This window comes from Rhinoderma darwinii, chromosome 1, assembly GCF_050947455.1.
Source record: "Rhinoderma darwinii isolate aRhiDar2 chromosome 1, aRhiDar2.hap1, whole genome shotgun sequence".
NCBI lineage: Eukaryota > Metazoa > Chordata > Amphibia > Anura > Rhinodermatidae > Rhinoderma > Rhinoderma darwinii.
Window position 1 is genome coordinate 446,614,044 of NC_134687.1, and position 23,589 is coordinate 446,637,632.

Sequence of the window (23,589 nt, forward strand, 5' to 3'; positions counted from 1 at the left end):
ATAAATTGCATACTTACAAATTCTCACCATTCTGCTGATTCATTACATTATTACTTGAAGTGAATTGCTAACAGGAGACGCAAACCTGCAAATTGAAATAAATGTAGAAATTGTGCAGCCACATTACTCAAAGCGATATATATTTTACGACCCTTTGAGAAGAAATAATGAAAGCAGTGCTGAATGCCCTGTTGGATTCAGACTCTTCCTCCAGCTCTGTACCCTGTGTCTGCCACCTTTCACTATGCTGCGCTCCTCCCTTTCCACTCCAACTCTCTCCTCCATCCCTCCCTCCCTCCCATTCACGCTGTGTGCAGGAGCTGTCACTGGCACTGTGGTGCTGAACAGACATGTCTCTAGCTCGGCTTTCTCTGCACTGACGACCCTATGGCAGATATCGATCCAGCGGCATGAACGAGTCCAGCAGCTCTCTAGTCAGTACTGAGGAGGCCAGGAGATCCCATCCTAGATACCAACTGCCCCATGAGACTGATCCAAGCTATAGGAGGCCTCTATGTCACCCCCGGGAGAGTGGACTTACTGGGGGAAGGAGGCGTCAGTCCCCACGGACAACAGAGAGCCCCCCAATAATGAGAAGACTTCCTCAACAGGAGGGAGCAAGAAGAAACAGGCAGCCCGGTAGCCCAGATTACCAACAGTACCATGCTAATCACCATCGCTACCCACCCATATATCCCCAGTACCCTTCCAGCAAATACCAGTCCAGCAGCCCACCTCCTGACCACCACAGCCACATCCAGCATCACCCCAATTATCAAAGTCATCACCAGCACACCCCCACTCACCAGCCTCATCCCAGTCAGACCCAAAACACCCATCATGTTCATCAGCACATGTCTCCATATAACCACAGGCACTCTCCAAGTCCTAAGCAACAGTCCCCTAGTCCCAGACACAATACCCAAACCCCCAGACATCATCAACCAAGTCCCAGGGACTATCCACCTAGTCCAAGGGAGCATACACCTAGCCCCAGGCAGATCTCTCCTATTCCAAGAGAACAGCAAAACAGTAGCCAGGAACAGAGGGTGAAGAAGAAGGACCCTGGAAAAGGTTCTGAAGGCACCTCCACCCAACCCACTAAAGCCAATGACCTTCCTCCGGCAAAGAGCAGCGACAGTGACCCTGAGCCGGACATGGAGCCTCTGTTTGTGGAATTGCACCCCATCCTTAGCTCAGTGTTTGGTCAGGTGAGAGTTCAATATCTATTTACCCTTCACCCCAATGTACCATACCCAAATCCTATTTATGATGTGCCCAAATCCTGTTTACGCTGTGCCCAAATCCTGTTTATAGTGAGCCCAAATCCTGTTTATGATGAGCCCAAATCCTGTTTATGATGTGCCCAAATCCTGTTTATGATGAGCCCAAATCCTGTTTATGATGTGCCTAAAGCCTGTTTATGATGTTCTCTTGCCCTTATTTACTCTGATTAGTAACTAGTAGCCACTTTAAGAAAAATGTTACCTCTTCCACTAAGGAGTTCATTTTTCTAGCTGAATATGTGTAGTTCCTATCTTCTAACCCAACCTTTCTTTGAATAATCTTTGAGTTCTCAGTAGGTCTACAGCCATAACCACAGGGAGATATATACCATAGCCAAGCTTGCCAGTGGTTAAGTCCTGGAAATATTATAATGTACATTTGCTATTTATTTTCATTATGGAGACATTTTTTGCAATGGGAAGAAGCAGAAATGTTTTATCATATTAATATTAACTCCCTAAACCTGATATGGTAACACTGCCTTCAGCGATAGTATACAAAATATGGTATATGACAATGGAGCTGCACTGATACAGCTGATCTTTTCATGGTGCAAATCAGTTGAGCGTAAATCTATAGGTCTATAACGTACATTCACTAGCAGAAAGTACAGAATGGCTGACATATCCTTACACTAGCTGCATATGCTCCTTGTGACTGTTAGTCAGTTGGTTCTAGCTGTGAATTCTACATTTACATTTTACACTTTACATTTCCTTATACTGTTAACAAATGCTTTCATTTATTATTAATATTAAGCTTGATTGATAAGTGCCTCCAATAACTCATTTATAATTATACTAATTTTACTAAGACTAGTTTCATTTGCAGAGATTTTCATTAACATATTTAAATCCCAAATAATTTCTGTTTCAATTGGTTGCAGAACTACAATTCCCAGCATGCCCTGACTGCCAAAGGCTGTCATAGAATGCTTGAAGTTGTAGTTTTGTAGCAGCTTGAGAATTATAGGTTGAAGATCACTGCCCTTATTAATTTTAGTAGTTTTCAGATGTCATAATATTTTATTTTGCGATTAGTGAATGACACCACATATTTCTACGAATATTGCGGCTCCGAATTATTTTATAACCTGCTGTAATATTATCATAAATGCAAATATAAAGTGACTTTGGCCTTTTAAAAAATAATTCTAAATAGTATCAAGAAGAAAGCCCCCATAACTTCCCATCATCCCAAACTAAAGAGAAATAACCTAATGCCCAGCAAGCATGAAAAGGTCAGGACATACAGAAGCCACTGCAATGATATGCTTATTGTATTATACGTCTACAAAGTTATTTCCCCTATAGTTTCACAGGCATCAGTAAATGTAAGTTCTTGAGTTATTCAACATTTGATTCAGCCATTATTTATTTTAATCAGTTTCCGGGAATTCAGTGTGACAACCAATGTGACTACAATTACAACTCTTACAGCAATTTTTACCTAGCTTTCTCATACTACTGAATGGCAACCCTGCCCAATCATTCAGCAATCCATGAGAGGGGGATATATCACTGCGTATAAAGGCAGATTTGCCATTCAGGGGTCTGGGAAAGCTGAGTGACGTCCCCTGTAAAAGCTGTAATGGCAGCAAAATGACTTTGCTTACAAACTATTTTTTTTTTTAAAAAGTGTCTTGACTTGACCTCTGTCTTCAACAGCATTTGTCTATTCACATTATCAACCATTCACATTCATTTAGGTTCATAGTTCATTTTGACCATATACCAATGTTGTAATATATTATTATAAAATTTTCCTTAGAAAACTCCAGGTTCCCCACTCACAATTTCAAAGTTAAGGGTGTATTCATTGCATGTTAAAAGTATATGTTCACATCAAGTCTATAGGAGTATTTCCCGGAACGTACACTGAATGGACACGCCAAATGTGGTGAAAATATACCCTCGCAGTTACCGTTATTTGGTGATAGACGATCCCCAGTAAAATCTGGCTTTCTGACATATTCAATACATAGGATGTTCCTGCTTTCCTTACATAGTGCTGTGTGTGAATAGGAGAGAAGCTGCATCCAGAGACAGGGAGACAATACTATAACTGGCTACATCACTGTTATATAAAATGATGCACTGCTCCCCCAAGTGGGATGACTAACACATTACACTTAAATCTAAGCACAGAGATAGTGGTCACCTTGTCATCACATGGACTGTTGCTATGCAACCTCCAGCCTATACAATTACATACAGTATACTTATAAAAATGATAATGTAATGCAAAAAATAAAAAAGGCAACACTATTTAGTTACATGATGAGGGAATGGAGTGCAATATAGAGAAAGCAATGTTGCTGGGGTTTTCTTCTAAATTTAGTCTAATTTTCTCAATCAAGAATTATGATTACTTATAATTGTTCTCATCACAGAACTTTCTAGTTTTTTCCGGTGACAACTTTCCAGTAGCGGAATATCTATGTGATTGTGGACCAATCCTGTAAGCAGTGTTAAGGTATGTGCACACGATAACTGCATTTACGTCTGAAATTACGGAGCTGTTTTCAGGAGAAAACAGCTCCGTAATTTCAGACGTAATTGCATGTACTAGCGTTTTGGAGGCGTCAATTACGGCCGTAATTTGGAGCTGTTCTTGATTGAAATCAAAGAAAAACGGCTCAAATTACGTCTCAAGAAGTGTCCTGCACTTCTTTTGACGAGCCGTCTTTTTTACGCGTCGTCGTTTGACAGCGACGCGTAAAATTACTGGTCGTCGGCACAGTACGTCGGCAAACCAAATGAATGGGCAGATGTTTGCCGACGTATTGGAGCCGTATTTTCAGACGTAAATCGAGGCATAAAACGCCTCGTTTACGTCTGAAAATAGGTTGTGTGAACCTAGCCTTAGGGTATGTTCACACGCTGAGCCAAAAACGTCTGAAAATACGGAGCTGTTTTCAAGGGAAAACAGCACCTGATTTTCAGACTTTTTTGAGCAACTCACATTTTTCGCAGCGTTTTTTGCGCTGTTTTCGCTGCGTTTTTTCGGCCGTTTTTGGAGCTGTTTTCAATAGAGTCTATGAGAAAACGGCTCCAAAAACGTCCCAAGAAGTCTCCTGCACTTCTTTTGACGAGGCTGTAATTTTACGCGCCGTCTTTTGACAGCGACGCGTAAAATGACAGGTCGTCGGCACAGTACATCGGCAAACCCATTGAAAGTAATGGGCACATGTTTGCCGACGTATTGGAGCCGTTTTTTCAGACGTAGTTTGAGGCGTAAAACGCCTCCATTACGTCTGAAAATAGGTCGTGTGAACCCAGCCTTATCCTTATAAAAAACAAATTGATGAACCTGCAAACCTTCATATCCAAGTAACTCTGCTGCCTTTTTGATATGACATAGGAAACTGCATTAGCTCTTAGCAACATAAGGAAGCAACAATGTCTCTTCTCTTCATGCCTTGCCCATGCTCAGCATACCGCCGTGGTATTACTTTCTCATTAATTTAACAACAGATCCCATTTGGTAGAATAGGATAGGGTGGGGGATAAGCACCAGGTGCTTCATAATGGCCCACATACTGGTATACTGTTCTCCGACACTAGACAGCATATAAGATAATTGCCACTCCCCAACATGCGCGAGAATGGTAACAAAGTAGCGAAGTTCTTATTTGTCTTTCTTTTTTTGGAGGGGGCTAAGTCCTGTTCACATCTGCGTCGGGCCATTCAGATTCTCTGATCTGTCAGATGAGTTGAACAAGGGAATGCCGGAAGCAACTGTCCAGTTGCACCATGGACACCACCGATGGCAATGAAACCCATTGACATTAATGGGTTCCATCAGCTTTCCGTCGGGGTGTTCGTGGTTTTACCGTAAACAATAATGTAGCATGCTACACTATTGTTTCCGGTAATCTCTAATGGAGATATCCTGCTGGAAAATGAAATCGGCATCTCCATAAAGCGTGTCAGCAGAGGGAAGCATGAAGTGCTCTAAAATGTCCTGGTAGACAGCTGCATTGACTGTGGACTTGATATAACACATGGGATTACAAAACATACTATTAACATTATAATAATATAACCATTATCAAAAATTAACAGATTAACTAAATAAATAGACATGACACTGGAGTGGTGCTAAAAATATTCTGGCCACGGCCTTTTATTAAAGTTACCATAAAATATTGAATAATAAAAACCATTAACTTTATCATCCTGAATAATTAACCTGGCTTAGTCATAAACTAATGCCTACCACAAATAATACATAAATGTCCACTCATACTGCTGAGCGACTCCCCTTTCAACAAAAGGCCGTGGTAATAAATACAGTACAATCACAAAATTTAGGGAGGGAGGGCGGGGGCAGTGAACATTTATTCCAGGAATATGTCAGAAGGTCTGTCAAGACTACTGCATATTCCTGGTTTATATCTACCTAACTTGTTACCTGACCACACCTCTTACACCAATCCCTGACTGTTACTAAGGCCCTAAACTGCCCTCACTGTCACATAGGCCACAGCTGTGGCCCAATGACCGACATAACGGGCAGAATTCCCATTCTGCCCAGATACCGGCGGGAAAAATTCCCGCCTAAAAGAAATCTAAAACCAGGGATGTCTGTAATCCCATGTAGAACCCTCCTAATGGTGGACCAACACCAGCAGATGACATGGCCCCCAAACCATCACTGACTGTGGAAACTTCACACTGGACCGCAAGCAACTTGGATTGACTCCTCTCCACTCTTCCTCCAGACTCTGGGACCTTGATTTCCAAATTAAATGCAAAATTTACTTTCACCTGAAAACAGGACTTTGGACACTGAGCAACAATGTTGATCCACTGTGTTATATCAAGTCCAGAGTCCACGCAGCGTCTACCAGGAAATTTTACAGCACTTCATGCTTCCCTCTGCTGACAAGCTTTATGGAGATGCTGATTTCATTTTCCAGCAGGACTTGGCACCTGCCCACACTACCAAAAGTACCAATACCTGGTGTAATAACCACAGTATCACTGCACTTGATTGGCCAGCAAACTCGTCTGACCTAAACCTCATAGAGAATCTATTGGGTATTGTCAAGCGGAAGATGAGACACCAGACCCAACAATGCAAACGAGCTGAAGGCCGCTATCAAAGCAACCTGGGCTTTCATAACAGCTCAGCAGTGCCACAGGCTAATTGCCTCCATGCCATGCCGCATTGATAACACCTCAGCAGTGCCACAGGCTGATCGCCTCCATGCCACGCCGCATTGATAACACCTCAGCAGTGCCACAGGCTAATCGCCTCCATGCCACGCCGCATTGATAACACCTCAGCAGTGCCACAGGCTGATCGCCTCCATGCCACGCCGCATTAATAACACCTCAGCAGTGCCATAGGCTGATCGCCTCCATGCCACGCCGCATTGATAACACCTCAGCAGTGCCACAGGCTGATCGCCTCCATGCCACGCCGCATTGATGCAGAAATTCATGCAAAAGGTGCCCCGACCAAGTTTTGAGGGCAGATACTGTACATACTTTTCAGTAGGCCAACATTTCGAAAAATATTTTTGAAATTGGGCTTATATAATATTCAAATTTTCTGAGACTAAATTTCGGGTTTTCATTAACTGTTAGCCATAATCCTCACATTAAAAGAAAAAAATGCTGGAAATAGATCACTCTGTGTGTAATGAATCTATATAATATATGAGTTTCACTTTTTGAATTGAATTACTGAAATAAATTAACTTTTAAATGACAGACTAATTCATTGAGAAGGACTAGTAGGACATGTCCTATTTTTTCACAGAGCCTTCACATGCTCCGTTGAAACAACGGTCGTGGGAACGGCCCCATTGAAATACATGAGTCCGTGTGATGGCCGTTGTTTTGATGGCCATCACACGGACGTGATACACGCTTGTCTGAATGAGCCCTTAAACCACTTATTTTACTATATGGTAGGGTATGTTCACACGGAGTGTATTCGGGCGTATTTCGGGGCGTTTACCCCTCAAAAAATGCTTGAAAAAACGGAAGCAGAACGCCTACAAACATCTGTCCATTAATTTCAATGGGAAATACGGCGTTCTGTTCCGACGGGGCATTTTTTTTTACGCCTCGTTTTCCAAAAACAGCACGTAAAAAGACGCCGGCGAAAAAGAAGTGCATTTGACTTCTTGGGACGTTTTTGGAGCCGTTTACCATTGACTCTATAGAAAAACAGCTCCAAAAACCGCTGTAAGAAACACAGCGAAAATTGCGAGTGGCTTAAAAACGTCTGAAAATCAGGAGCAGTTTTCCCTTGAAAACAGATCCGTGTTTTCAGAAGTTTTTTACTAAGCGTGTGAACATACCCTAAGATTAATCTCATCATTAGAATTTTGTATCTGATGAGTAAGGGTATGCTCACACGCAAGATCAAAAACGGCTGAAAATGATGGAGCTGTTTTCAAGAAAAAACAGCCTCCGATTTTCAGCCGTTTTTGTAGCCGAAACCGGTTTTTGAGGCATTCTCTGAAGCCGTTTTTGGAGCTGTTTTTCCATTGACACAATGAAAAACAACTCCAAAAGCGGCTCAAAAAGTGACACGCTCCTTCTTTTTACACGGTGTCTTTTTACATGCCGTTTTTAAAACGGCTACGTAAAAAAAAATGCCCTGTCTGAACTAAACGCCGTTTTTCCCATTGAATTCAATGGCCAGATGTTTGTAGGCGTTTAGCAACTGTTTTTTCAAGGCGTATTTTGAGACATTTACACCCCGAAATACGCCTGAAAACTCTGCGTGTGAACATACCCAAAGAGTGCAGGGCAGCAGGTAAGTTGACTATAGAAATGCAATGTAAAGTCAATTTCTTTTTTGGCTGGAGGGTCGCTTTAAATCCATAAAATTTCCAATATGACGTCATTCCATAGCAATATACATGGATTCCACAGAACACATCTCTATAGAACCTGCTAGTTTAAGCTTTCACTATGCTGCAAGTTTGTACTTTGGCCATAATACAGAGATTATATATTGAATAGTGCTAACCACAGGAGCCAGTGTAATAATGTTTGCAGCATAAATAAAACAGAATTTCAAATATGTTCATAGCTTTCCAATAGTATCTCTTAAAAAGCCTATGAAGCTGTAATGGCGGAGAACAGAGTCTTCTATCATGCTCTTGGAATTTAAGATGGTTATGTTCCTGGGATTCTTATTGCCTATTCTATTACACTCAGCCCTTTCAGAGAAGAGTCTCTCATTTTTGCTTTTATTCGTTCTGTGCCCTGTGCAGAGATTTCAGGTGACTTTGGTTTGAGTCTGTAGGAGCTGTCAAGCAATGTCTTAATGATATATGAAATGTACTTTGATATATCATCTCCAGAGAAATCCTGAGTGTCCTCATTTTTTTTTAGTGTACATTCAGTCTCTGCACATTTTCATCTGTCAGCTCAGTAGAGCTTTATAGTGTCACCCAAAGATAAATCTAAAAGTGACACGTCCTAGGCATGCCCTCTGCTGTTCTAATATGGAGCAGCACAGGAGCCATTTTCAGTTAGCAAGAGGATTATAGTTCTCTTTTGTTTTTTTATGTTGTATATTGCTTTTCCTAATTTAGAAAAACATAAAAACACACCTGTATGTGCAGTTGTTGTTTTTTTATCTCATTCGGCCTCCTCTGTCTGCACTCTATTGATCTGATCATAGAAGTCAGTGCAGGGCAGGAGATAGAGAGTACTGTGCAGCTGTACAATTCTCTGTATTGTCTGGTAGAGAGCTCAGCTTTAAAGAACACTCTGCACATGACTACCTGTAATGATTTCATGTTGCACTGTCAGATTGTAGCTCCCGAGGAAACAGGGTCCCTGGGCAGTTGCCCAGTTTGCTCCCCTTTCCCCAATCATGGCCCTATTGCGCAAAGACATTATAGTAAGTGCATTCAACTGCACACCAAATGTAGATAACAAAAGATACACTTTAATTTTACTGTCCTTTTAAATTTGTTTCTTATAGCCAGTTTAATCATACTCAAATGGAGTTACTGAGAACGTCCCATAAACACTTCTGTTATGTGGCAACAGAGCATTGTTTCCCGACCATTGGCTCAGTAGTCATATGTGGGTCATGGGCTCTAACAAAACCAACAAACCTGGTTCATAATCAAAACCTCACCAAAAGAAGTTCCAGGTAATAGTCTTTCATGCCAGGCTTTCTAGCACCATCCATGAGAATGAGATGATACAGAATGAGATGTGTGGAGAACATACAGCCCCCCATTGGATGTCTCAGTGCTAATAATGACGGAGGGAAAGTGGAGATTGTTCTAAAGTACAGAAACCATTGTAATGTTATAATCCTTTGTATGATTTTAAGATTACAGTTACTATGGTAAAAAGATTTAACTGCTGGTTATACGTTTTTGACCTCATACATGTGTGTTGTGTGTCAATGACTGCATCCTCAAGGAGATAATTGTTTCTATTATCACAAAAATATAACTTTAGCTTATGACATAATATTAAGACTATAAGCAAGACAAGGGTAGTATTCAGCATTCCTTCCACATCCTTCAGCTACTTCCAAACACATTTTGACCTTCAATATTATTCATATGTGATGTGTCTGACTTAAATAATAATTGGCAACTCAAAGTCATCTTCATCTTTCATCAGCATCACTGGAAACCCGTAGAACGTGTCAATGGTAGATTGGGGGTAATGTGTAGCCTTATTATCTAAAAACTAATTTCTGTTCTGTAAATCTCATTCTAGAATACCAGTAACAACACATAAATATATACAGATACATATATAGATATATCTATCTATCTATCTATCTATCTATCTATCTATCTATCTATCTATCTATCTATCTATCTATATATATATATATATATATATATATACATATTTATAGATAGATAGATAGATAGATAGATAGATAGATAGATAGATATAGACAGATATAGATATATATCTATATATATTTACATATATATATATATATATATATATATATATATATATAGATAGGTCATGCTTGTCCTAGTAAGCATGCACTGATAGGCATTCACCTCTGGTTTGAGTGAGAGGCTGTTTTCAGCTTGATCATCAGGGTTAACATTCTTGTACTCGCTTTTCCAGCCTAAAAGTGTAATTTTCTATTTTTTTTCATTTTCATATAGAACAGTATCTTATCCAGCAGGCAGTCTTATCTGTGTAACATTTTCTCATGTTGTGGGATGTCTTGAGGTTGGAGGCGTCGTAATGCTCAGGTCCTATGTACTTGATGCAGATATGTAGCGTTATCATAGCCATGAGTGGTTCATGCTCAGTATGTCTCTTACGAAATGCACAATAGTACATTGTCCTTTCTTTGACAGATCATTTCGCTCTACATTGTGCCTGTTGGAGATTACGTATACCCTGAACAGGCAATCACAGTTAAATATAATAAATCCAATGGAGTTACCCGTTTCATAGTTAGGGGTATTGTTGCTCTTTGAAAGCAACGTATCTAATATTATAAAAGGCATAAGATTTCCAGTCAAATCCCAAAATCAGAATATTCCTGGTGCTGTTCAGAGCCGACGTCAGTGTCATGAATCCTGTGTCCGCCTCCAGCTGATCTGTCCCACATCATGTCATTGAAAAGCTGTGAGGCTCATGGGGGGAAGGGGGACCAGCTCCAAATTAGCTGGATTCTCTGAGCTCATCAGGGAATAGTTTCTGCTGCAGTTTATCTGCTGTAATCGTTGGCTCTATCAGAGAAACAATCTGCGGCTCAAAGGGTCTAATCTGTGGGACGCTGCTCACTGCCCCCAAGGCTCAGAGGCGCACACTGTGCGGGATGCCTCGCTGGCTGCTGCCCTCTCAATCTCTCTCCCCTCGGGAAAGCTCATCCTCTGCCTTGTACTGTGTGTTATGGGGAATTGTGTGAAGTCTCCGCTTCATAACCTCTCACAGAAGGTATGTCGCCCAGTAGAGTAACACCTGTAGAGAACGATGAGGTTGGGTTTACGGGTTGAACAAAAATACAAAGGGAAGGTAGCTGTTAGAAGAAGGACGTAAGGAAAATCTAGGAATCTAATTGTTTTTATTAAGATATTACGTGATATACTTATTGACATAACATCCAAAATATGTGAAAATAGAACAGTAAGATCTGCATAGCCCCACAGCATGAAGCGGGATAAGGTACATCAGCATAACACGGTTGTAACCTAGGAATCTAAAGGTAATAAGCCTCAGGCACATACCCATGAGAGCAAGCATTGATGTTCAGTTGTTCTACTTCCTTTATTTAATTTGAAACCCTTTCAGCTGAGCCATAATGCCCACATTGCTTGTTTCATGTATCTGTAAAATGACTCACATTAAGTTCTCTCTTATTTTTAAACTTGAGACGGTATCCTATATTTGTAATGTGTCCTTCGAAGCTGGTTGTATGTTCCCGAAGGACCCATGGAGACAAGCATAGCAAATATGTCTTATAAAGGCGTGGGAATGGAAGGTCCGACAGGACCAGACTAAAACAGTTCCTTATATAGCGAGGAGATACAGGGGAGGGAGGGAAAAGAGGTGGCAAGGAAAACAGAGACTGAGAATTGTTCATACACTGAGCCATAACCACATAAACTGCCAAATAGAAGGGAGAAGTGGCGTTGTTGAAAGCTAGAAACAGGGATTGTATGATAAAGAGGACCACAGCAGACCCTATGAAAGTGGAGAGGGAATTGGGAGGTTGTAATTTGAAAATATATTTGATTTAGAGGGGACAAATCTTTTTGAGACCCCCGAAGAGTACATTAGTTAAAAAATTTACAAGCAAAAGAACAGGTAGAACCCAGGTTTTGGTGTTGACCTCTTAGTGTGCTGGTAACACTCTGTATGTTGTAAGATGCACCAGGAGGAAAGAAGCTACCTCAGACCGACGCAGACAGGGGAAGAGGGTGCTCAGGGACCTCTTATGCTTTTGGCTCAGAACTGCGCAGTGATGCACAACCTGTTGGGCCCAGCCTGTATTTTTCTTCGGAAGGGATTCGCTGAGAGTCGGCAGCCTGTACGTGAGTTCTGACCCTTCCATCTTCCCCATTATTGCGTGACTGGAACCACCTTTCACATTGGAATACTATCATAAATCATGTGACCCTTCACTCATTGTCATCATACCCCTGCCAAAGAAATTGGAGGAAATGGTTAAGTGCTGCTATCGGCATTCATTCTCTGGAATTATATGCCTCTTTAATAGTGGACAGAGGAGACAATTATTGTGCAAGAGCTTGGTGCATGTTTCCTCTTCCATCTAAATTTTTAATAATTATGTCTGTCATAATCATTGCAAATGAACCATATATACAAGTCTCCTATGGCACTGCCGTCACAAAATATTTTTTTAAAATAATGCACAAATAAGTTGCTATGTGATTCTAAAGCTTGTCTATGAAGTTCCAATGAACAAGATAAAATCCATTCAGTACTGGCCATTAACAATTACCTGGTATATTACATCCCATTGTTATATTGTATCTAAACTTAAACATGTACTTGGCATTTTACACCCAAGCTTTACAATTTTCCTTCTGTTATAGGTAAATTATAACTGTGCCAATGTATTAATACTACAATATCTTTAGCAATATTTCTTATTGTCTATCTTCCAAAATACATTTTATCATAACCCTTGGGTATTTTCAGAAAATCTTCTTACTTTGATGTTTTTATTTCTCTAAAAAACAAAGAAAACAAAAACAACAACAACAACATACTGTGGCATACAAACAATGGCATATAGAACAGACAGGGAAACAGTGATAAAATGTAGGAAGAAATGTATATAAATAAAAGATTACTAAAGATTAGAATCTTTAATGATATGCTTCTTAAAGGAAAATTACAAAATATTGTGTACAAATGACTACAAGTAGCATGGACAGACCTAGACGGCTGAGCATTCACGGTCCTTCCCTTATACCCACTGGCTTCTGTGTAATTATTGTACAGATTATTGTAGTTCAACCATTTAATCCTTTTCATTCACTGACTTCACTGCTCCCTTCTTTAGATCTAATCTTTGAATCCATATGCTCTCTTTTAGGACAGAGAACTACGCCCAGAAGAAATAGAAGGTAAACAAAATGCAGCGTTTTATAATGACAAATACATAAAAAGTGACGCATATGTAATGTTTTCTGGGTTTAAAATGCTTGCACGGAGATATAACAGAGAATAGGACACAGATTGTATGTATTTGAGATGAGCTGGGGTATAACAAAGCTATAACGAGTGTAGTGTAATAAGGAGAAGTGTATGGGGGAGTGATAATGCCTAATACTGTGATTTTATTATAGGGTTTCTGGATGTAGTGCCTATGGTAGGTGTCATAAGGATTTGGAATGCTGTATACTGTAATTGCAATGTAATAAGACTGGCTAGGGGCAACATGCACTTTATAATATACACACGAATGTGGCGATACTGTGAAGATTGCCAGTGAAAAGCCTCTGCTCATCTGTTACATAATATGAAATAGCTATACACAGTTAAAACAACATGGCGCTCACCCAATAGTGGAAAGCTTGTTATGAGACTGTAGTAGACGGTGTGGCAGGTACTGTGAGGAATAAAGAGTAATACACTGGTTATTATCCTCATCTGGACGAGAAGATCAAAGCATAAAGCGGGCATGATTTCATTCGAACTGATGCCAGGAGTTGACAACTGCACTTTAATGTTATGCTGTAACCTGCCATCTCTGCCAATGCTGTTAGGGTATACAGAAGATAATAAACAAGTCACACCATGCAATTACTCTATGCCTATTTTAGTTGCGATATGTTAAAATGTTGTAGGTAGTGGATGAGTGTCTAGCAGTATAAAGTACGTGCGAGGGGGAAGTGTCAATCGTGTTACAAAACCAATTTAGAAAATAAATGTTAGAAATGAATTTGATAAAAGTCGGTTTATTAAATACATTGAAGTAAAGTGATGTTGAATATAGTGACTATTGAATTAACATCCTAAATACAATGATTAAGATGTTTGCTTGGTTTCGTGGGCCAAAAGTAAACCAATAAAAGCTAATATTGATGTTAAGTTGTAAGATTAATAGATTGACAATATAAAGAAAATGCATACAGTAAGAATAATGGGAGTTGTAGTTGGTAGGTATGAGATTAGTGAGTATAGCTAGTGAATAAGATTACTAAGTAACTTGAGTGGCTGTTTAACATTCGTTTCAATGGGTAAAATATAAATTTGGAAAATAATTACAAATAAAGAATGTATGTATGTATGTATGTATGTATGTATGTATGTATGTATGTATGTATGTATCTATGTATGTATGTATACTCAAATAAAGCTATTTTTGGATGAAACTTCCCTTTGGCTAATAATAATGCATACTCTAAATGTGAATATATCAGGACATAGTAATCATTTATGTTACATCTTAAGAGCAAATGTTTTGCTTAATGTACTGCCTTAGGGTACGTTCACACGTGGCAGATTTTCTTCAAAATATTTCTATATTTTTGAATAGGGTTGTTTCTGCAGCATGTGCATGGATTTCTGCAAGCCCCATGTAAAAATCATAAAGTAATTTTGTGCAGTTATTTCAATGCAAAGCAAAATATCACAATGGCTGTTAAAGTCTCAAAGAAGAATTCCAAGCAGTCTAAGTTCCTCAATATACTCTGTTATGCATCTCAAGCAGGATACAGGACTTGCCGGTCCTGCAACAAGCACTTCACCCATGCAGCAGAAGAATTGGCTGCTACAACATGAGTGAGAAGGAAGGAGGCTGGGCAGGGAGGAAGTAGTAAAGAATGTTCTGTACAATGATTGAGCTCCAATGGGTGGAACAAGGCTTAGTATATCCGGAAAGAACTATAGAAAGAATTGAATCATGACTATGGCACACCAAGCTCTATATGCCATTACTACGAGCATGTCCGACCTTAGATAACAAGAATAGTGCAAATAAAAATTAATTCTTTATAGCTTCAGTCTGTCCCTTGACCTAAATCCAGCTGGAAATTGTGGGATAAACTGGGCCATCATGCTGGCTGTTATATCTACAAAAAAAGGAAAGTTGTGTGATGATCTGCCAAACAAATGGAACAGTATTCTTCAGTAAAGAACAATCTGATCTCATTGATGACCTATTGTTGCGCTTCTGTGATAAAGGCAGATAGGTACCAGACCAATGAATAGTCTACTTAAACGTTATGTTTACATATATATATATATATATATATATATATATATATATATATATGTGTGTGTATATACACCACCGTTCAAAAGTTTGGGGTCATTTAGAAATTTCCTTATTTTTGCAAGAAAAGCACAGTTTTTTTCAATGAAGATAACATTAAATTAATCAGAAATACACTCTATACATTGTTAATGTGCTAAATGGCTATTCTAGCTGCAAACGTCTGGTTTTAAATGCAATATCTACATAGGTGTATAGAGGCCCATTTCCAGCAACCATCACTCCAGTGTTCTAATGGTACATTGTGTTTGCTAACTGTGTTAGAAGGCTAATGGATGATTAGAAAACACTTGAAAACCCTTGTGCAATTATGTTAGCACCGCTGTAAACAGTTTTGCTGTTTAGAGGAGCTATAAAACTGACCTTCCTTTGAGCTAGTTGAGAATCTGGAGCATTACATTTGTGGGTTCGATTAAACTCTCAAAATGGCTAGAAAAAGAGAGCTTTCATGTGAAACTCGACAGTCTATTCTTGTTTTTAGAAATGAAGGCTATTCCATGCGAGAAATTGCCAAGAAACTGAAGATTTCCTACAACGGTGTGTACTACTCCCTTCAGAGGACAGCACAAACAGGCTCTAACCAGAGTAGAAAGAGAAGTGGGAGGCCCCGCTGCACAACTGAGCAACAAGACAAGTACATTAGAGTCTCTAGTTTGAGAAATAGACGCCTCACAGGTCTTCAACTGGCAGCTTCATTAAATAGTACCCGCAAAACGTCAGTGTCAACGTCTACAGTGAAGAGGCGACTCTGGGATGCTGGCCTTCAGGGCAGAGTGGCAAAGAAAAATCCATATCTGAGACTGGCTAATAAAAGGAAAAGATTAGTATGGGCAAAAGCACACAGACATTGGACAGAGGAAGATTGGAAAAAAGTGTTATGGACAGACGAATCGAAGTTTGAGGTGTTTGGATCACACAGAAGAACATTTGTGAGACGCAGTACAACTGAAAAGATGCTGGAAGAGTGCCTGACGCCATCTGTCAAGTATGGTGGAGGTAATGTGATGGTCTGGGGTTGCTTTGGTGCTGGTAAAGTGGGAGATTTGTACAAGGTAAAAGGGATTTTGAATAAGGAAGGCTATCACTCCATTTTGCAACGCCATGCCATACCCTGTGGACAGCGCTTGATTGGAGCCAATTTCATCCTACAACAGGACAATGACCCAAAGCACACCTCCAAATTATGCAAGAACTATTTAGGGAAGAAGCAGGCAGCTGGTATTCTATCTGTAATGGAGTGGCCAGCGCAGTCACCAGATCTCAACCCCATAGAGCTGTTGCGGGAGCAGCTTGACCGTATGGTACACAAGAAGTGCCCATCAAGCCAATACAACTTGTGGGAGGGCCTTCTAGAAGCATGGTGTGAAATTTCTCCTGATTACCTCAGCAAATTAACAGCTAGAATGCCAAAGGCCTGCAATGCTGTAATTGCTGCAAATGGAGCATTCTTTGACGAAAGCAAAGTTTGAAGGAGAAAATGATTATTTCAAATAAAAATCATTATTTCTAACCTTGTCAATGTCTTGACTATATTTTCTAGTCATTTTGCAACTCATTTGATAAATATAAGTGTGAGTTTTCATAGAAAAAACAAAATTGTCTGGGTGACCCCAAACTTTTGAACGGTAGAATGGCAGAATAGACTTTCATTTTGCTTGTCCACCCAAAATAAAATTAATAAAAATAAAACCGCTAACATATACGTACCACAAAATGGTACATATAAAGACTACATTTCCTGCAATAAAACAAGACCCCATATTGCTGCATTATTGCAAAAATAAAATAAATAGTTATTAGTGCTAGAATGCCGAGATGATGAAAAATCCAAATCATTTGTTTGGTCCTAAAGGCCAAAAATTACTTGATCCTTAAGGGGTCAATAGGTAAAAAGAGAAATAATGGGAACTAATATAATATAACTAATATAAACAGCCATTAGAAAATTATAATTAGATTTCCGCTAATATTTGGTTAAATGGTTACAATTGGCCTTTTAACCAATAATAGTGTTTTGGTTTTTTTAAATCAATTTAATTTACAGATCTACCATCAGATTCTAAAATGTTCCTAAGCTATCCAATAGGCTGAAGGCAGCTATGAGTCTACCGTGTAGATTTTCCTGGCTGGATTTTAAGTCCATAACTGCAGGTTGCATATGCTATAGAGGTTTCATTGTTCACATTTAAGTTGTGTGACTAGAATTGTTGTTTGCATAGAATTTTATCTTTAGTTTTTGACTCATTTATTTTCCACAGAACTAAGAGAAGCCTTCAAAGAGTTTGATAAAGACAAGGATGGATATATCAGCTGTAAGGATCTAGGGGATTGTATGAGGACAATGGGATACATGCCAACAGAGATGGAACTAATAGAACTATCTCAGCAAATCAATATGAACCGTGAGTTATGTACATACTACATAGCTATATACATACATTACTATACAGATACTAGTGCAACATACTACACATACTATAGCAACAAAAAAGTAATAATTGTAACATCTATTCTCATATTCCAATCATTTAAACACCTTTACTAGACATTTTCCAGTAGTAGTCACAGTATCTCCTATATAAGTGATACATTTTATTTTATATGAATTATAATTTAAGTTTTCCACATTTATCTTTCTAAGTTGGAGGTCATGTGGACTTCGATGATTTTGTGGAGCTGATGGGCCCTAAGCTACTTGCAGAGACAGCTGATATGATTGGAGTGAAGGAGCTTCGGGATGCTTTTAAGGAGGTAAAAAATACTTTGACATTAAAAACACACCAACCTATTCTTCCTGCACCCTGCTCTCCATTGTCTAAAACACTGTCTCACAGTCATCAATATAATACGGATGTTTTTACATTTAGTTTGACACCAATGGAGATGGAGAAATCAGTACATGTGAACTACGGGAAGCCATGAAAAAGCTCCTGGGACAACAGGTTGGTCACAGGGACATAGAAGATATCATACGTGACGTTGATCTGAATGGAGATGGACAAGTGGACTTTGAAGGTTAGTGTTGTTTGTATATACATCGCTGTAAGGGTATGTGCACACACACTAATTACGTCCGTAATTGACGGACGTATTTCGGCCGCAAGTACCGAACCGGACTCAGTGCAGGGAGCCGGGCTCCTAGCATCATACTTATGTACGATGCTAAGAGTCCCTGCCTCGCTGCAGGACAACTGTCCCGTACTGTAATCATGTTTTCAGTACGGGACAGTTGTCCTGCAGCGAGGCAGGGACTCCTAGCATCGTACATAAGTATGATGCTAGGAGCCCGGCTCCCTGCACTGTGTTCGGTCCGGTACTTGCGGCCGAAATACGTCCGTCAAATACGGACGTAATTAGTGTGTGTGCACATACCCTAAGGGTATGTTCACACGGCGAGGGTCCGTAACGGCTGAAATTACGGCGATGTTTCAGCCTGAAAACATCCCCGTAATTTCAGCCGTACCGGCATGTGCAGGCGCTTGAACGCCGCGTCAATTACGGCCGTAATTAGCGCTGCTATTCATTGGAGTCAATGAATAGCGGCTCCAATTACGGCCAAAGAAGTGACAGGTCACTTCTTCTACGCGGGCGTCTATTTACGCGCCGTCATTTGACAGCGGCGCGTAAATATACGCCTCGTGTGAACAGACAAACGTCTGCCCATTGCTTTCAATGGGCAGATGTTTGTCAGCGCTATTGAGGCGCTATTTTCAGACGTAATTCGGGGCAAAAACGCCCGAATTACGTCCGTAAATAGGCCGTGTGAACATACCCTAAGGGTATGTTCACACGTAGTCAACCAAAACGTCTGAAAATCCAGAGCTGTTTTCAAGGGAAAACAGACCCTGCTTTTCAGACGTTTTTTACCAACTCGCATTTTTACCAACTCATTTTTTTACCAACTCGTTTTTGGAGCTGTTTTCATTGGAGTCTATGAGAAAACAGCTCCAAAAACGTCTGAAAGAAGTGTCCTGCACTTCTTTTGACGAGGCTGTATTTTTACGAGTCGTCGTTTGACAGCTGTCAAACGACGACGCGTAAATAACAGGTCGTCTGCACAGTACGTCGGCAAACCCATTCAAATGAATGGGCAGTTGGTAAAAAACGAGTTGGTAAAAAAATGAGTTGGTAAAAATGCGAGTTGGTAAAAAACGTCTGAAAAGCAGGGTCTGTTTTCCCTTGAAAACAGCTCTGGATTTTCAGACGTTTTGGTTGACTACGTGTGAACATACCCTAACTGTAATGACATTACCTTATTCAATGTTGTGATATCTATAGGTCTTTCACAAAGAGGACTTTAATCAATATAAGAAAAGCTTAAGCTTGGGAAGATTGTTAGCTATTTATGTTGGAAAATACTGTGTGCTATGTGGCTGGCTGATGGGTTTAACACTTGCTCTCTTAAATGACTAGTTAATTTAGACCTAAGATTTTACATTTTGCACCCTTTTTTATTCTGTACAGAGTTTGTTCGCATGATGTCTCGCTGACTTGTTGTGAAGCGATGCCCATATCACCCTTCTGACTGTGCTGAATTGGCAAAGCTGTGCCTGAACTAACCTACTAATGTCCTGGACTTGAAAGGGCAATGCCCACATCAGCCATAATGTCCCAATCTTGGAGGGGGTGAAACCATGTCTCTTCCGAGTATTCTTGTTATGGGATACAGCACAGGCCATTCTTCCGTCTAATCCTGCTGCTTTGATCTCTTGTGTGCCATCCCAAACTATAAATGTGATATCCTAGATACGGGAAACCCTTGGAGGCTTCTTTCTGACTGTTGTGTAAAATGAAGAAGTCTAAAGACCAATGGGAAAGGCAAACCTATGTGTGCATGAGCCAGCACCCTTCATGTGACTTTACTCTTAGAGGACTTGTGCAATAATAGAATAGATTCTGCTTCCTGGATTTTCCAAGATAGAAATATATAGTACATACTAATCCTTCTGGACTTCAGTGAAAGGAAATGTGTCGTGCACAATATTGGTAGGTACACAGAGACTACCCTTGCACACACTTAGTGAAACATCTGATGCAAATCTGTCTAAAATAATCCAACAAAATTGATAGTCCAATATTTTAGCCACAAATGCCAGAATATTTTCAAGCCTGAAAACACTTCATTCAATTCTTACATTCATTCTTTACATATATTCTACATGTTTTTATTATGATCCGCTTACCAAATTTTAGTTTACATTGCCATAACATTGCATGCGGTCTAGACAGAAAGCCACATTTTTTTTATCTTCGAAACACAAAATAAAGAATGATTGCAATGTGGAATTAAGATGGTGCTGCGCTGCAATGGAGATTTACGTCTCAATCACTTTTGGGTCCTTGACAACCAGTGCACCTTACATTTCTAAGGCCCGTCAAGTGTTGTGCCTTGTTTACATGGCGCTCAAAAAAAGACATGTAAACGCCTAAAGAATGCTAGCATTTTTGCAAAGCGCTTTTTAAAGTACCTATGCATTTTTGACGCGTTTTTTGACGCGTGTTTAGCGCATTTTTTGGCGCAGCAAAAATGCATCAAATAAACGCTGTGTGAACAAGGCCTTATTATGTCATACTTAAAATGGTTATATTGTATCTGCAGCGACCATATCCACAAGTATTTGGGTCAGCTCAAGCACATCATATGTGTTTTACACCTTAGACATCTAGGGTATTTTCACACACGACAGATTTGTTGCAGAGAATTCTGCAACTGTTCCATACACCTGAATGGGGTTGTAAAAATTCACGAATATGCTGCAGAAAAAAAACCATTCGCCACGTGAACATTCCCTTATTTTCTTTTTTTCATTCAGCTCCATAAGCCTTTACTCGTGATTTGATCTCCTATGACAGTTCTCAGTATTACATAGCAGCACAATTCAGAATACAAATATACATATAACCATAATGACGGTATTTACCTTGAAAACAACATTTTCCATATTTTCTGTATTTTCCATAACATGATCATACACATTCATCCTCCATGTAATCTCTAACATGCGGATTATAATTCTCAGTAAATTATATTACATGACATAAACAGTTGTCACCATTTTTCATACAAAGGTGTTCCTGTAGCCGAGCAAAACAGACCAGTAGCTCAAAAATCTTTTTCTGCACTCACAAGACCATTAATATTATTGTCCCTCCAGCTTAAATCAATGTCACTAGCTTTGATAGTCTGTAACATCATAAGGATATCTTCTCTGATGGAATGAGACAGTGTTAGAAAGTTACCTTTAGGCTTGAACTGGCCATTCACTTTACCAGCATTTCCACCATGCCCCCACAGGGTTAGGTCCCTCCAGTATATGAAAGTCAGGGGAATCTTGGGAAAACTCATCCTCGTGTTTGAAAAGCAATCTCCTAACATCTATATTAGAGAATGAAGTGCATGTTAGATATTATATATTACTTCTGGTTCATAGTGAATATCTAGAACTAGTTCTCCTATTGGCTGCCTTCCTGCACTATCTACCATTTTATTATACTGGTATTTTACAAAATGTGTGTATTTATTGATGTGTTTATTCTTGTTCATTTACACATGCAGTACTCCTATTGAATGCATTTTCTTAAAGGCTTTGTAAACCTTTGAAATCATATTTTTAAATAAAAATATCCATCAGTGTGATTGTTACAACTTTCAATATACATTTTACTAAAAATTATTTTTACTTTTTGAGATACAGCTGCTTTGTATTCTGTATACAGAGCAGCTGTATCTAGCGCTGAAACCTGAATCTGTCAGGACCGCGGGACTAACGGGGTCAGTGTCAACGGGTCATGCGTGTCTCTGACACACAGGATTCACCTGTAATCGAGCACATATAAGTTATGAACTTAGATGTGATTTATAGCAGCTCGATCCCGCAGACCTGACAGATACAGGATTCAGCGCAAGATACAGCTGCTCTGTATAAAGTATACAAAGCAGCTGTATCTCAAAAAAACAATATAATTTTTAATATAAAGTATTTTGAAAGTTGCACCAATCACACTGATAGACATATATATATATATATATATATATATATATATATATATATATATATATATATCTCTCTATCTATATATATATCTATATATATATATATATATATATATATATATATATATATATATATATATATATATATATATATGTAAAAACAAGATGTACAAAGCCTTTAAGGTCTGGTTTTAATAGAAACCAACAGTGCCAACTACATTAAAATAGAAACAGCATTTTTATAGTATTGTGCACTCACTCAAAGACCACAAATCACGTTTTCGGCTGTAAACACATACATAATGTAGCACAAGCTATTATCCCAAAAAAACGTTCAGTTTCTTTCTCACTTATCTGCAAGTCTCAAAGTCATTACAAATAACACCCCGAATGATTTAATTTTATTGCTCTGGGTTTTAAAACTTTCAAGACTAGCCTTTGTGTATTTTTTTTTTTTTACTTTTTATTTGATTGTTCAATTGACCCTTAAAATTCTTTATTAAAACAGTTGATGACTTATGTTTTTATTAATGTAGCACATTGCAACCAAGTTATACTATTGACAGATACAAGTAGTCTACCTTCTTCTTCAAATGTACATATACATACTTACAGCCAATTTTTAAAAATAAATACAAAAAAGTTTTGTTTTTTTATTGAATTTTAATATAACTGCATATGGTGTAATATAGAACAAAATGAAATCATCATGATTAAAACAAAGGAGTTAGACATAACTAAGTGAAGGAGCAGTAGGGCAATAGGCATATACACAGGAAGCACTAAATAAGGCAGGAAACATTCAGATGTATAAATTATGACATATGATATTACATTATACAGTATTAGCCAAAACAATTTTCAATTTTCTTTCATGAGCCATGAAAGGGTTTCAGTTCCTGGAATGTTTGACTGCAAGTTTATGTTCCATCGAGTAGAGAAAGTGTTGTATTCCTGGAAGTGCAGATGTTCTGTTAAATTCCAAGTGTCAGAATGACAGAGATAATGCAGGATTTGGCTTGATTAAGTCGAAGGGACAGGAAACAAAAACAAAAATGAGATTCGCGAACCTGTTCATT

The 23,589-nt window shown here is 39.1% G+C and overlaps 1 protein-coding gene across 2 annotated transcripts; it reads left to right on the plus strand.

Moving 5' to 3' along the window:
- The first annotated feature begins 306 nt into the window (after positions 1-306).
- On the plus strand, positions 307-22,524 carry CABP1 (calcium binding protein 1). Of its 2 annotated transcripts, XM_075831373.1 has the most exons (7): positions 10,853-11,204; positions 12,136-12,297; positions 13,333-13,363; positions 17,775-17,918; positions 18,158-18,267; positions 18,384-18,531; positions 19,981-22,524. In XM_075831373.1, the coding sequence occupies exons 1-7, from the start codon at positions 11,160-11,162 to the stop codon at positions 20,004-20,006; spliced, it is 666 nt and encodes a 221-aa protein (XP_075687488.1). In that variant the 5' UTR covers positions 10,853-11,159; the 3' UTR covers positions 20,007-22,524. The 2 variants fall into 2 exon arrangements, with proteins under 2 accessions (XP_075687482.1, XP_075687488.1); XM_075831367.1 differs by lacking the exons at positions 10,853-11,204; positions 12,136-12,297 and adding an exon at positions 307-1,211.
- Positions 22,525-23,589: the final 1,065 nt, after the last annotated feature.

Coding starts and splice junctions, on each gene's coding strand:
- CABP1 (XM_075831367.1), top strand. CDS start 411: ATGAACGAGTCCAGCAGCTCTCTAGTCAGTACTGAGGAGGCCAGGAGA. Junction 17,919..18,157: donor TCAGCAAATCAATATGAACC/GTGAGTTATGTA, acceptor TATCTTTCTAAG/TTGGAGGTCATGTGGACTTC. Junction 18,532..19,980: donor TGGACAAGTGGACTTTGAAG/GTTAGTGTTGTT, acceptor TATTCTGTACAG/AGTTTGTTCGCATGATGTCT.